Here is a 12,413-nt window from a genome sequence, read left to right on the forward strand (position 1 = left end):
ATTTGTTTATGGCATGAATTTTAAAAATTATAAAAAAGAGTGAATTAATAAATTAATGGAATATGAGTTCTATTTATATATATATTAGTTTTATAATAAAATATAAGTGGAATAAGTTCGAAATGTGTGGCTTGCTTACCATTTATGATAAAAGTGAAATAAGACTCTTATTGTGGGACGAACTGAAATGACAAAATATGACTCTTATTATAGGACGAAGAGAGTAATTTTTTCTTTTTTCTGATTTTATAGATTTTTACATATTTAGATATTTAAGAATTATAATTTTATTACTATATAATTGACTATAATAGAATTATGTTATTACAGTAATAATTATAATTGTTACTGTTATTGTACCAATGATGAGTACTAATTTATTCAAAAAATATAATAGAATCATTTAAATTATGAATTGTATAATGATACTCAGTAAATAATAATTCGTCTATTGAAAATTAACTCATTGTTGGACAACACAATTACACAAATTTTAACATTCTCTTCGTCCATAAAAAAAGTTCCATAAAAAAAGGTGAATAAAGTATGAGAGAAATGAGAAAGAGGGTGATGAAAAAGTATGTAAAATATAATACTAATAGAAAGATTCATTCTCACAACTCAATCCTAAATGGATAATAATGAGATAATTATTCACAGCTAACCCCATCCAACTAAAATAATTTCACAACTCAATCCTAGATTATATTTTGATACTTCCTCCGTCCCATAAAAATATGTGCATTTTCCATTTTCGTCCGTCCCACAAAAATATGTGCATTCCATTTTTGGAAAGTTATACTCCATCCGTTTTTTAAAAATAGTAATTATTTCCATTTTGGGTCGTTCCTTAAAAATAGAAACTTTAAAATCTTTATATTTTAGGACATAGACCTCACAATTCACTAACTCTACTTTTACTACTTTTTCTTTTCATCTTTCTTACTTTACTCATTTTTCTTTTCCTCTCTCTTACTTTACCAATTATTCTCACTTACTTTATCATTTTTGTATTAAAACTCGTGTCGTTTCAAATATTTTCTATTTTTTTGAATACAAATTTAGTATCAATTAATAATGTAGGTCTCACTATCAATTAACACTACTTTAACTATCATTCTTATCATCTCTCTTACTTTACCATACCATTCTTCTCCTCTCTCTCTTACTTTACCAATTTTGTCTTAATTCTCTTGCCATGCATATTGCTCATATTTTTATGGGACGGAGGAAACCAAATACCGCCTAAATCTTTATCTAAAGTTAATATTATTTGCATGTCTATTTCTGTGCAGTAACACTCGCAGGTAAATAAAGGGAACACTGAAATTCGTGGAAAGGAAAAGATGAAAAATATTGGGAAAAGGATCTCAACTAACGAATCAACATGGTTTAAAAATATCTGTTAGGTAATGAGATTTTAGACAAATCAAAGATTTGAACTGTTGTTCAACGAAAAAAGATTTGATCCGATTTAGTGGTGTAATTAAGTATGACTAATGACTACAATAAGCTCGGAAATTGAATGAAAATTTGAAATAATATACTACTATTACAGTTTCAGAAACTCCATGTCTACTGCATATGAGAGTTATCTTAAATAATCAAGTACGATTGGACATACATTATCCATAAGTGTACGTATAATAAAAACGCATAGGTTCAAAGTTTCTTCTACCTCTATAGTCTATACAAAGCAAGGAAAATTGTCCAATGCAAATCCTCAACTACAAAACCAACTACTTATTTCACTAATACACAGTGCCAGAATTACAGTTTGCCACATCTCTTCAATAATTTTAAAGAGAAGCCATTCATCTCCTTCCTTTAGCCATTCCACATCTACGCAGCAGGAACCTTTTTCCCATCCTCAATAAAGAAAATTGCAGTCTCTGGGACCTAAAATTCCCCAAAAATTAGGAAGAGGCCTTATAAATTTAAAGATACGCACCACCAAAAATTAGGAAGAGGCCTTGTTCATGTGTTAATAACCAACTATACGATCACCATCACTAATTTTAAGAAAATCAGTATCAACGCAACAAGTGCACTACTCCCCTTGGAGGAAGGTTTAGGGATCTGAACCAACCGCCAAGGTTCAAGCAGACAATGAAGTAAATAATAACAAAACATATGCTGCACAACAAGCATATGACTCCAGGAGGACATGTCAACCAATTCACAGCAATTAGAAATTTCTTTCCACTCAAAATTCAACTTAAATTCATACTATAACACAAAAAACAGTGGACACAGGTAATGGTATTAGATTGTGCATTGAGATTATTTTATTTGTATTTTGAGTTTTTTAACTTACTCGCTAAGTGCATGTATGGTAGACATGTTAAATTAGCACAAGATAATTAATTAAGATGGGCTTTAAGATAAGGATATGCTATCTCACTCTTTTGGGCTGTTAAATAATTCACCTTTTTGAACTAATTCGCTCCAGGCCTCAGCGGGCCGAGATGGGCTTTGATGGCCTAACATGACCTTATTTTATCTACCAAACAGCCAAATAATCCATATCACTCATATATCTTGGTCTTTTCAGGCTACCAAACAAGCACTAAATATATGTTGTGTCTACATGAAGTGGCTATTAGCCTATTAGACAGAGGCATTTGCTTTCATTCGGATGATTTTTGAAAACCTCAACTGATAATTTTAGAACTTTGAGTGCTAAGTTGAATTCATGGTCTCTTAATATACCAATACCATTAAAAAGATAAGCCTTAAATTGACAAGTTTAGATCTTTTGGGTCCTCTCTCCTAAAATGATAGAATAATCCTTCAGGTTCTGAACCTATAGTGAACCTATCTTTCGGTTCTTATACTGATAAAGCTCTTATAAAATTCATATACCTCAAGAAACATATGTGACGTTCTACGGTTTTAGCAAATTTGGCTGAAGTTGACAAACATAAGACAGAGCCATATTTTTCAAATCATTGATTATGTACCCTAGATATGCAACATAAAGGCAGACAAAACTATTCAAAGATAAATCTTAGGCCATGCTTGGTATGATGGAATGGAATGGAGGGTGGAATGGAATGGAGGTTGGAATGAAATATCAATTTCCTTGGATTTCCTTTGCATTTTCATCCATTCACTCATTCATTCCATCACACCAAGCAAATGAATAGAATGGAAGTAGGAATCACATTCCATTCCATCAAACCAAGTAGCCCCTTAGAGCACACAAAATTATGATCAAGAAGAAATGAGATTACATCCGGCCAGGTGTCTGTTATGAATTCCACTATGTCGTAGGCTATATCTCCTTGAACGTCAATTTGCTCCTTTTCAGTAGGGCCCTGGTGGGAAATACGGAATGAAACGGAGCAAATTATTTCACAGTTGCTCAGTGTCAAAAGGATTTCAATTCCAAAAAAACCAACCTTAACTACAGAAGCTCCAGTAGCAAATTTTTTGCCAAGCTTCTTTGATGCATCATTTAGTTTAACACCTGAAAAGTGGCATCACAGAAGTGAGTAAAAATTCAAAAAGATGAGAGAGATATGATAGAAGCATGATAGCATGAAACATATAAATACAAGGAACATGTCCTTACCAAAAAGCTCTAGGCCTTTTACTGTAGTTATACATTTCCGCTTGTTACGAGTCATCTTTTCAATAATAACTTCTTGTTTCTCCTGTGAAATACAAATCAGTTATTTCACTCATTCAGTGGATACATGATGCTCTAAATCCTAATTTACCAACACAATACAAATAAGCTACTAGAAACAACTTTATGGTAATGAAACACATTCATTAGTCAAAATATGTATAAGAATCTGAGTAAAACAAAGTTTACAATTTTAACCAGTACTTTTATTGTAACTAGCACTAGCATTCACTAGATACAAAATGCAAAATCTTAAGCATCCACCAACAGGCATGCAATTATTGTTCCACGGATGCGTAAGATGCTATTTTCGATGGATCATATATGAACCTGTTATATTGATGTGAGTTCCAATCCAATGACATTTTTCAAGGTCTTTAGTTCTAGCTTTCAGAAGTGGAAAACGATTCTTTAATTGTATGGTTTTCAAAAGGAGCTGGCTTTTGCAAACCAATGACATTTTTCAAGGTCTGAGAAGGATGAATATTACTAAAAGGCATACCTTCTTTTTAATCTTCCCACCAGGGAGACGTTTGACTTCTTCCTTAGGTTTTGAAGAACCTGCTGCAACCAAGGCAAGAATTTTAACATACAATATAGTGCAGAACTTAATTTTTATCAATAAAGACAGCAAATACAGCTAACTTGCAGGAAATTGATAAAACGCACAAAAAGAGATAAGTATATTGTACCATCGGAAATTGAAGTCGACTGAAGCTGATCAGATAATCCGTCCTTCGCATCAGCATCTAAAAATTGGGGGGGGAAATTAACAGAAGAAAAAGGCATAATAAAGCCGCGAGATTAGAAGAAGCACATCCCTAAAACTAGGATTGCTAAATACGAAATAGGATTAGGGCGGAGACCTTTGACGAGATCCGGATAGAGTTGGGGCGCGTTCTGGATCAACCAGGGCTTGCATTTCTCGAAATCGGGTCCGAATTCGCAGAACTCAGCGGGCAACCCGCATACGCCGCAGTAGAGCACCTGAACTGGTTGGGGCTTCTCCGCCATTGCTGCTCGATTATGCTTTTACTGTGTGCGTGGGGGCGGTAAAATCACTTTTGAGATTGCAATTCTTATATGTAGATTGTAGGAGTTTTGGCGAAGAATAAAGGGGTACTTCCATAGCTTTGGCATAAATTCCTTTTGAGGGTGTTTCTGTAACTTTCTCTGCAATCCCTAAAAACCCAAATCTCGGTCTGTCTGTCCTAATTAAACTTTTATTTTTGATTAATAAATTGGGAGAAAATTCAAAATGTGAAATCAATTGAGCTCAACAGCAACAGCCCCCCTCTCATGGCAGCAGCTCCCCGCATTCTTCTCTGCGGCGATGCCCGCGGCCGCCTCGCCCAGCTCTTCAAACGCGTTTCCTCCGTAAACTTTGCACTCTCCTACTCTGATCCTCACTTCCGCCAACTCGATCACACGATTTACGCTTCTGTTTTCTGCAAATTTTCAGGTGAACAAATCGGCGGGGCCGTTCGACGCGCTTCTGTGTGTTGGCCAGTTCTTCCCCGACGCTCCGGAGCAGCTGGAGAAGTTTAATGACTACGTCGAAGGCCGCTCCAAAATCCCTATTCCCACTTACTTCATCGGCGATTACGGCATTGCCGCCCCCAAAACTCTGGGAGCTGCGGCCAAGGATTCCGCTAATCTAGGGTTTAAGATGGATGGGTTAAAAGTCTGCGAGAATTTGTACTGGTTGAGAGGCAGCGGGAAGTTTCTTCTCAACGGTACTTGTTTAATATCTCCCTATATTTTGCTTTTTCATATTGGGTAGAACTGTGTTAATTTCACTTTGATAACCGTGATATGTTTTCCTGTTTATTTGTTGTTTGAGACTTCGAGTTTTCAGCGTTATATATAGTTTTTCTCTTGAATGAATATTTATCTAGTCGTCCATTGATCACTGAATACTTGAGAAAGAGTAGTTGTGGTGGTGTTAGTTGGTTCGGACATCAGAACAGGTGCATCTTTCTTATTTTACCCGTAGTTAGTTGACAAATACTAATGAACTTCGATTATAAAGGGTATGAACAATGTATCTATTAGATTCAAGGACAACATGGAATCGATGAGCTTAAGGTATGAATCCAGTTTTAACTTGTCTCCTTGAGGAGTGTCACAGTAGTTGCAAAAGGAAGTTCTGAGAGAAAATCATTTTCAAGCTCTTTATTGTCTATTTTTTAATACTCCCTCCGTCCTAAGATAAGTGACCACAAACTTTTCGGCACGGGATTTAAAGAAATGGGGTTTTGTTAGATAAGTGGAAAGTGAATAAAGTAAGAGAGTTAATAAAGTAGAGAGAAAAAGTAAGAGAGAGAGTACCAAAAAAGGAAATGAGTCACTTACCTTGGGACGTCCCAAAAAGGAATATGAGTCACTTATCTTGGGACGGAGGGAGTACCAAATTTAGATATCTAACATCACAGTCTAATTAGTGAAGGTTGATTTTGCGCTTGTCTGACTTATATAACTGCTCTTCATTGGTTATTTCAGAACAAGACAAAACAATACTCTTGAAATCTTGTCAGTTTACTGAGGTTGAGTTTTTTAAAGCTCTTAGAATAGACATTTTCAAGAAAAAGGCTTAAGTATCTTATCTGTAGGTCCCCAATGTTCTGATTTGGGATATTGGTCTTAAAAACCATGAACTTTGGGCGGATTTTGGTATTTCTCATGAGTAGTCTAAAAATTACCATCTTCTAAAAGTGTATAGTTCTCCCAACCCGCCCAAATAGAAATTCTCAGGGAAAAACGCATCTTGCGTAGCACGCCGTGATATCTATGTAGCAATGACCGATTGTAAGCCTGAATGACGTTTCACGGGTCATTTAACTCAATATGAATCCCAATTGTGTAATTGATTCATTTTCTTGAAATAATTCTAAAGTTTTTTCATCTCTCTCAACTGCACAAGGACTCTCTCCAGTCTCTCCAGCTGGACTCTTCCTCTCCAGTCTGCACTGCCGCTCAAGCTACTACACCGCCTCATCTCTCTTCGCTTTTTTTCCAAATCTAAATTTTGATTGCCGCCAATGGTTAGATGCATCAATTCGTAGATTCTTGTTTTCCTCTAAATTGGTTGCAAGAACTGATTTTGCTTAAGAGGCTATTGCACTTCGTAGAGCTCCTCCCTCATTTCGGCGATTCAATGAAAATTGCAGACAATCGCGTTTGCGGTTGCTCATTTTGGTGTTCCTTTCATTTTCCGCAAATTGAGGAGCAATTATTACAGAACTTCATTTACAGAAGATGTACGCACGGGGATAGTGTTGAGGGCGTGGATTTGGTGGGAGTATGCAATGTTGTACGTAGGAGAGAGGATGCAGTTTCCCTATCTGATGTTAGTGGTTTAGCAATTGTTGATGGTCGAAGAATGTAGAGTAGGTAAAGGCCTTTAGAGTTATTGAGTGATTATGTGAGGGAGGTTTGTGGGAATTCGTCTCAGAGTGGGAGAGAAGCAGACCTCCTGGAGCGCATGCAGGTACCGAGAATATTTGATGGCCAACTATATCGTCAATTCAGAGTTCCGGTGGGGCCGGAGATATTTGAGGAAGATGGTTGAGAATTTATTGGTCGCAGAATTTAGACTTCAAATCCACGCCATATACATCACGTTGGCAGCGTATCGCCCCATAGGAATAAGTATCGTCGTGGGAAACTGGCACCGTTGAAAAGATGGTGATTTTTTAGAACAATTTGAAAGTTCATAGGAAATACTAGAATCCACTCAAAGATCATGGTTTTTAAGACCAATATCCCTTCTAATTTTATGGGTTCTTGATATTTATGTACCCATAGCATATGTGACCACTTGATTTTTTTTAAAGTTTTTTAACGGTTCAAGCATTTAGTTTGTGGGATTTTAAACTTAGCTGATATTCTGCATATCTGTTTACACGTATTTAAGTGCTGAACTGCTGATGAACTACTCTTCTTTAGGTTTATCTGTGGCATACTTATCTGGTAGGCAATCTGCAAACAGTCAACAATTTGGAACATACAGCCAAGACGACATTGATTCATTAAGGGCATTAATTGAGGAGCCAGGAATTGTTGATGTATTTTTGACATATCCTTTTCAGTTTTATCAGTTTAATATAGACCATGAGTAATGCCTTAATCTTTCTTGTCCTCCTTCTGACTCCATCTTTCTTGCTGTTTTTACAATTTACATTTTGTTCATTTCCTTTACTGGATTTTACTAATGAATGGCCAATTGGGGTCACAAATGGAGCTGCTTCATCTGGTATTCCTTCTGGGATGGATCTATCTATTGGTGATTCAAACATTTCAGAATTGGTAGCTGAAATTAAACCTCGGTAAGGATTTCTGATTTCTCTATGCAAACATAATATTGATGCCTTGTATGGTAAAAGATATCATAGTGAAACATATCGAGCCTTATTCCACACGTCCAGGCAAAACCGGCCCTAGGTATATGTAGATGAACTTGGAAATTGATAGTAATCGAGTGATTTCATAGGCTCTATAAAAGATAAGTGTGCAGTTGGTCTTCATTGGTATACTCTGAAATGATCAAGAATATCAAGAGTCAAAAGTGAACCTATTCAAAAATTTCTTAATTAAGACTGAAAAATGAACAAGACATGATGCTACATGAATTCTACTATTTTCTCAATTTTAAGAGTATCGAAAGTATTATAATTGATGCTTATTGGTAAAGACTCTATATTGAAGGCTATTTTATTGTAGCTGCAATATCTCAATTCTCAAAAGGTTCTTACATGATCTGGAAATACGGTTAAATGCCTTTCCTACTGAGTGATAAGCATCGCTTTCTTATGACTGCATCTCTTTTTTCAACAATTCTCAGTAGTTCATTGATAGATTTTCTCCTAATGAGATTCCTTCTGTCATAGCTACCATATTGCAGGAAGTGCTGGTGTCTACTATGATCGTGAACCTTATGCTAACATTGGTGCTGTTCATGTGACTCGTTTTATAGCCCTTGCTCCAGTTGGGAATAAAGATAAACAGGTTTAACTTTTTCTTCTATAAAGTGTACTCTGGTTGAGTTGGTTTTGTATGCCATGTAATTTCTGGACATTGGAGTTGAAGAAAATGTTATTTTGGTCACTGAAGTAAAACCTTCTGTTTCTCCGCGATCCTCTTTTCTATGCCATAGCTCATTTGTTATACTTTTTTTTCTACAGAAGTTCATCCATGCGCTTTCACCTACCCCAGCTTCCAAAATGTCTGCTTCTGAGCTTTGCACTAAACCACCAAATACTACTTTGTCTCCATATTCATTAGAAAAAGAAATTGGATCTGGCAACGGAGCCACAAAAAGATCTGGGGAAAGTGTTTCTGATTCCCAGTATTGGCGGTATGATGTCTCTAAAAGGCAAAAACATGGAGATGGTGCTGGTGATAGGTTATGCTTTAAATTTGTATCCTCAGGGTCTTGCCAAAGAGGCGATAAGTGCCATTTCAGGCATGATGAAGATGCGCGGGGACAATCTCTTAGGGGTGTTTGCTTTGAATTTTTAAATAAAGGAAAGTGTGAAAGAGGTCCAGATTGTACATATAAGCATGAATTACAGGAAGAAGGCAAAGCATTGTCTGGCAAGCGATCTGGTTCAGGAACTGGAGGCTCGAACAGGTTAAAGATAAATCCCTGTTTTGGTGTACCATTTAATGTTTGTTGTGGTGTTAGATCTAAAATTCATCTGACTGCATAAGTTTAAGAACATTGTTTATATGCTGAATTATATATGAAATTTGAATTTCAGGTCCAAGGAATGCTGGTTTTGTTTGTCAAGCCCCAATTTGGAGTCACATCTAATCACTAGCGTAGGAGAACACTGCTATTGTGCACTAGCTAAAGGACCACTAGTGCAAGATCATGTGCTGATAATACCCATTGAGCATTTGCCAAACACCCTATCTCTACCTCCAGAATGTGAAAAAGACTTATCTAAACTTCGGGGCAGCCTCCAAGCTTGCTTCAAGAAACAAGGAAAGGAAGTTGTTTTCTTTGAATGGATTTCAAAGCGTGGAACTCATGCTAATCTTCAGGTCCGAAAATTTTTACTCTGTTTATGAGCAAGCATGCTTTACGGGCATGCTATCTTACATTGGCTTTTTGTTCGTATGATGATAGACACTGCTTTCTTTCTGTTAGAAATTTCCTTATCTGGTTCCCTTATTTTATTGCATTCCATTTTCAAGTTTGCATGTTATCATCATCGTTCCACCTACATCTGACAAGTGTTTGATGGATGTGCAACAATCAGAATTCCTTTGTTTTCTTTTGTCTATTTTCTAATTTTCTGTATCTTTATGATTGTGAATGTTTTATTAACCTTTATCTCTTTTGCAGGTTGTTCCAATTCCAACATCGAAAGCATCTTCTGTTGAACAAATTTTCAATTTAGCAGCCAAGAAGTTGGGCTTTACATTTGCAACTCTTAAAAGTAAGTATCATTCCATTGCTCTTAAAGAGCTAGTATTTGCAACCTTAAACAAAAATGTCCAGACCTTGAATTATTTACATCTTAAGACCTGACCTCTATGAACATTTAAGGAAAATGTCATCAGGGTCATTTTCGGGTACTAACACACGTGGAACTCCATATGTATCTTTAGTCCAAATTTCTAAATATGACGACCTATTTCTTTGACAAACTATATATCAAAATCCACATCAGCTCAATCACATTTTCAATTAAATCACTAGTGTAAAAGAAAGAGGCATCTCAGTTATGCCATGTGATTTCATTTTTCGATAATTTGAATCATTATTAACTTCAACTATTCCATTATATTTAATTCAAGAAGATCCTCAGTTATATATAGATGATCTTTGGTGTCTGGATATTAAGCTTATGTACTACTATATGCTACCACGGGAGAAAGTAACATTATGAAAATCCTAAAACAAGTAGATGTAATTTATGCGTAATACAGGGTAAATATTAAGTGGACGTTCAATATATGTGTGCTGTGGATGTGCATTTGGATTTAATGATAGAAACAATTGTATGATTAATGTCGATTCTGAAATCGTCTAATGTAAAGAATAAAGCTACTCTTTTAGTCATCATGCCATTGCGTTTGTAATGATTTCCCTCTGCTTATGATGTGGCTCCATTTTGTAAGTAAGTTGATAGCCTTTTATAAATACATCTTTACTTGGTGGCTAGAAATGTTCCATTTCATGTAACTGCCAAGTGCCAACACGCCAAGTCCTTTGCTTTAGTAGTACAATTTTCTGGAATCGCACATCTTTGACATATGAATCTCTACTCATTGCAAACCTATTTTTTTAGTGGATACATTTCAGTTTCTACTAATTTAGACTTGTCCAATGTTGGCTTTCGATCTCAGTAAATTTAATAGATGTTTGGCATCAGCTGTGTGCCTGGCCTTAATAAGGGTGTTCATTTGCTTGTCCAATGCTGGTTTACTTGTTTTTTGATCAATTTTCTTTGCCTCTTTGACATAGCTTAAAGTGTTATTTTTCTCTTATGATTGTCATTGTCTGATGATTTCAGATGACAACTATATGGAAGCGCGGAAATCTCTGGGGATGCATCTAAATAGAAATCAGAGTTTATTTTATGTGGAAGTTCCTGGAGGAACAATTTTGTCACATGCTGTTGAGGAGAATGAAAACTTCCCTTTTCAATTTGGGCGTGAGGTAATACATGAAACTGAAATAGACCGCTAAAGTGGAACATATATGGGTAAATAATCATTCTTCAAATTACACTAATGTGTAAAAAACTTAACCAAGAACCTATGACTATGTTGTGCTACATAGAACTATAGATGCACCATCTAATATACGTGCTGATGCATGTTAAGATACCTATATTGGGACTCCGAAACCACTCTCTTCAAATGTTAAGTCATCATAAAGTTCAAGAATCTATTTTGAATCCAAATTTGTTACACCTAATGTATGATTGAATCCAATAGTTATGTTGAAATAAGTCTTGTTCTTTTCGGTTTAGGGTGCGATTGACAGGTTGATTTCCTGGACTAATCAGCATTCTATAGATAGTACTCCTAGTCAATACATTATACGCTACTTGACTTTAAAATATAAAAAAACTAGGTCTTTAGTGCTTTCTTTTCACCACTTGTTATTAGTTTTAAATTCTTCATGTGAACTCTATTAGTCGAAGTTGGTTAGCAGTGTGGCCTGTCTTGTATAGGTTCTTGCTGGATTGTTGAATATGGCTGACAAGGCTGACTGGAGGAATTGCCAGCTTAGTAAAGATGAGGAAGCTGAAATGGCGGAGAAGTTTAAGAGACAATTTAAGGAGTATGATCCAAACACCTGATTAAGGTATACCAGAACTTTGATTTCTCTTCTTGTTTTACTTGTAAGATTGTAGCTTGTCCAACAAGTGCATATGAATTTGACGAACATAGATTGCAGGAATGCAGCAGTTTATCACATACAAAAGGCCTTATAAATCGAAATCGCTTGGCTATCCAATGCCGAGTGTTTCTACAAGCGCGTGTTCCATACTCAATTCGGTGGTCGGTGGTCCTACGTCCAAAATAGATATGTGGAACACCCCTCAAAATCATTGATCTCAAACTTGTATGTATTCGAAACTATTTTTCTTCTTTTCGTTTTTGTAGACTTTTAGGTAGGCATGTACCAGAACACTTTGGCTTGAAGCTGTTGTTCCTATTCACAAACTTTATTTCAAAAATGATAGGGAATGAACAGCAAATGCCAGCCTTGAATTTCTTTTATCATCACTGATTAATCTCTACATTTTTTGAACTA

At 35.9% G+C, this 12,413-nt stretch overlaps 2 protein-coding genes across 4 annotated transcripts; one reads left to right on the top strand and one right to left on the bottom strand.

Annotated features, from left to right (window-relative positions):
• Positions 1-1,558: 1,558 nt before the first annotated feature.
• LOC125193843 (translation machinery-associated protein 22-like) lies at positions 1,559-4,790 on the bottom strand. 2 transcript variants are annotated; one of them, XM_048091759.2, is made up of 7 exons: positions 4,501-4,790; positions 4,327-4,383; positions 4,137-4,195; positions 3,578-3,659; positions 3,405-3,472; positions 3,237-3,320; positions 1,559-1,899 (listed from the first exon to the last, which is right to left on the bottom strand). In XM_048091759.2, exons 1-7 carry the CDS (start codon positions 4,646-4,648, stop codon positions 1,843-1,845), a joined length of 555 nt encoding a protein of 184 aa, XP_047947716.1. In that variant the 5' UTR covers positions 4,649-4,790; the 3' UTR covers positions 1,559-1,842. The 2 variants fall into 2 exon arrangements, with proteins under 2 accessions (XP_047947716.1, XP_047947715.1); XM_048091758.2 differs by having other exon boundaries at positions 4,137-4,198.
• A 5-nt stretch (positions 4,791-4,795) lies between these two features.
• LOC125193841 (CwfJ-like family protein / zinc finger (CCCH-type) family protein) lies at positions 4,796-12,413 on the top strand. Of its 2 annotated transcripts, none has more exons than XM_089056217.1 (11): positions 4,796-5,011; positions 5,097-5,370; positions 7,583-7,710; positions 7,844-7,962; positions 8,524-8,641; positions 8,818-9,266; positions 9,397-9,682; positions 9,987-10,080; positions 11,161-11,306; positions 11,827-11,960; positions 12,047-12,413. In XM_089056217.1, exons 1-10 carry the CDS (start codon positions 4,934-4,936, stop codon positions 11,953-11,955), a joined length of 1,821 nt encoding a protein of 606 aa, XP_088912343.1. In that variant the 5' UTR covers positions 4,796-4,933; the 3' UTR covers positions 11,956-11,960; positions 12,047-12,413. The 2 variants fall into 2 exon arrangements, with proteins under 2 accessions (XP_088912343.1, XP_088912342.1); XM_089056216.1 differs by having other exon boundaries at positions 12,054-12,413.

The sequence above is a fragment of the Salvia hispanica genome, chromosome 4 (assembly GCF_029641045.1).
Source record: "Salvia hispanica isolate PSC_SH4W2 chromosome 4, Shi_PSC_v1, whole genome shotgun sequence".
Classification (NCBI taxonomy): domain Eukaryota; kingdom Viridiplantae; phylum Streptophyta; class Magnoliopsida; order Lamiales; family Lamiaceae; genus Salvia; species Salvia hispanica.

Excerpts from the sequence above, each read along its gene's own strand:
- LOC125193843 (XM_048091758.2), bottom strand. The coding sequence starts at position 4,648 with ATGGCGGAGAAGCCCCAACCAGTTCAGGTGCTCTACTGCGGCGTATGC. Across the intron at positions 3,660-4,136 it reads GTGGGAAGATTAAAAAGAAG|GAGAAACAAGAAGTTATTAT; the intron begins GTATGCCTTTTA and ends TGTATTTCACAG. Across the intron at positions 3,321-3,404 it reads CTGGAGCTTCTGTAGTTAAG|GGCCCTACTGAAAAGGAGCA; the intron begins GTTGGTTTTTTT and ends ATTTCCCACCAG.
- LOC125193841 (XM_089056217.1), top strand. The coding sequence starts at position 4,934 with ATGGCAGCAGCTCCCCGCATTCTTCTCTGCGGCGATGCCCGCGGCCGC. Across the intron at positions 7,963-8,523 it reads GTAGCTGAAATTAAACCTCG|CTACCATATTGCAGGAAGTG; the intron begins GTAAGGATTTCT and ends CTTCTGTCATAG. Across the intron at positions 9,683-9,986 it reads GAACTCATGCTAATCTTCAG|GTTGTTCCAATTCCAACATC; the intron begins GTCCGAAAATTT and ends TCTCTTTTGCAG.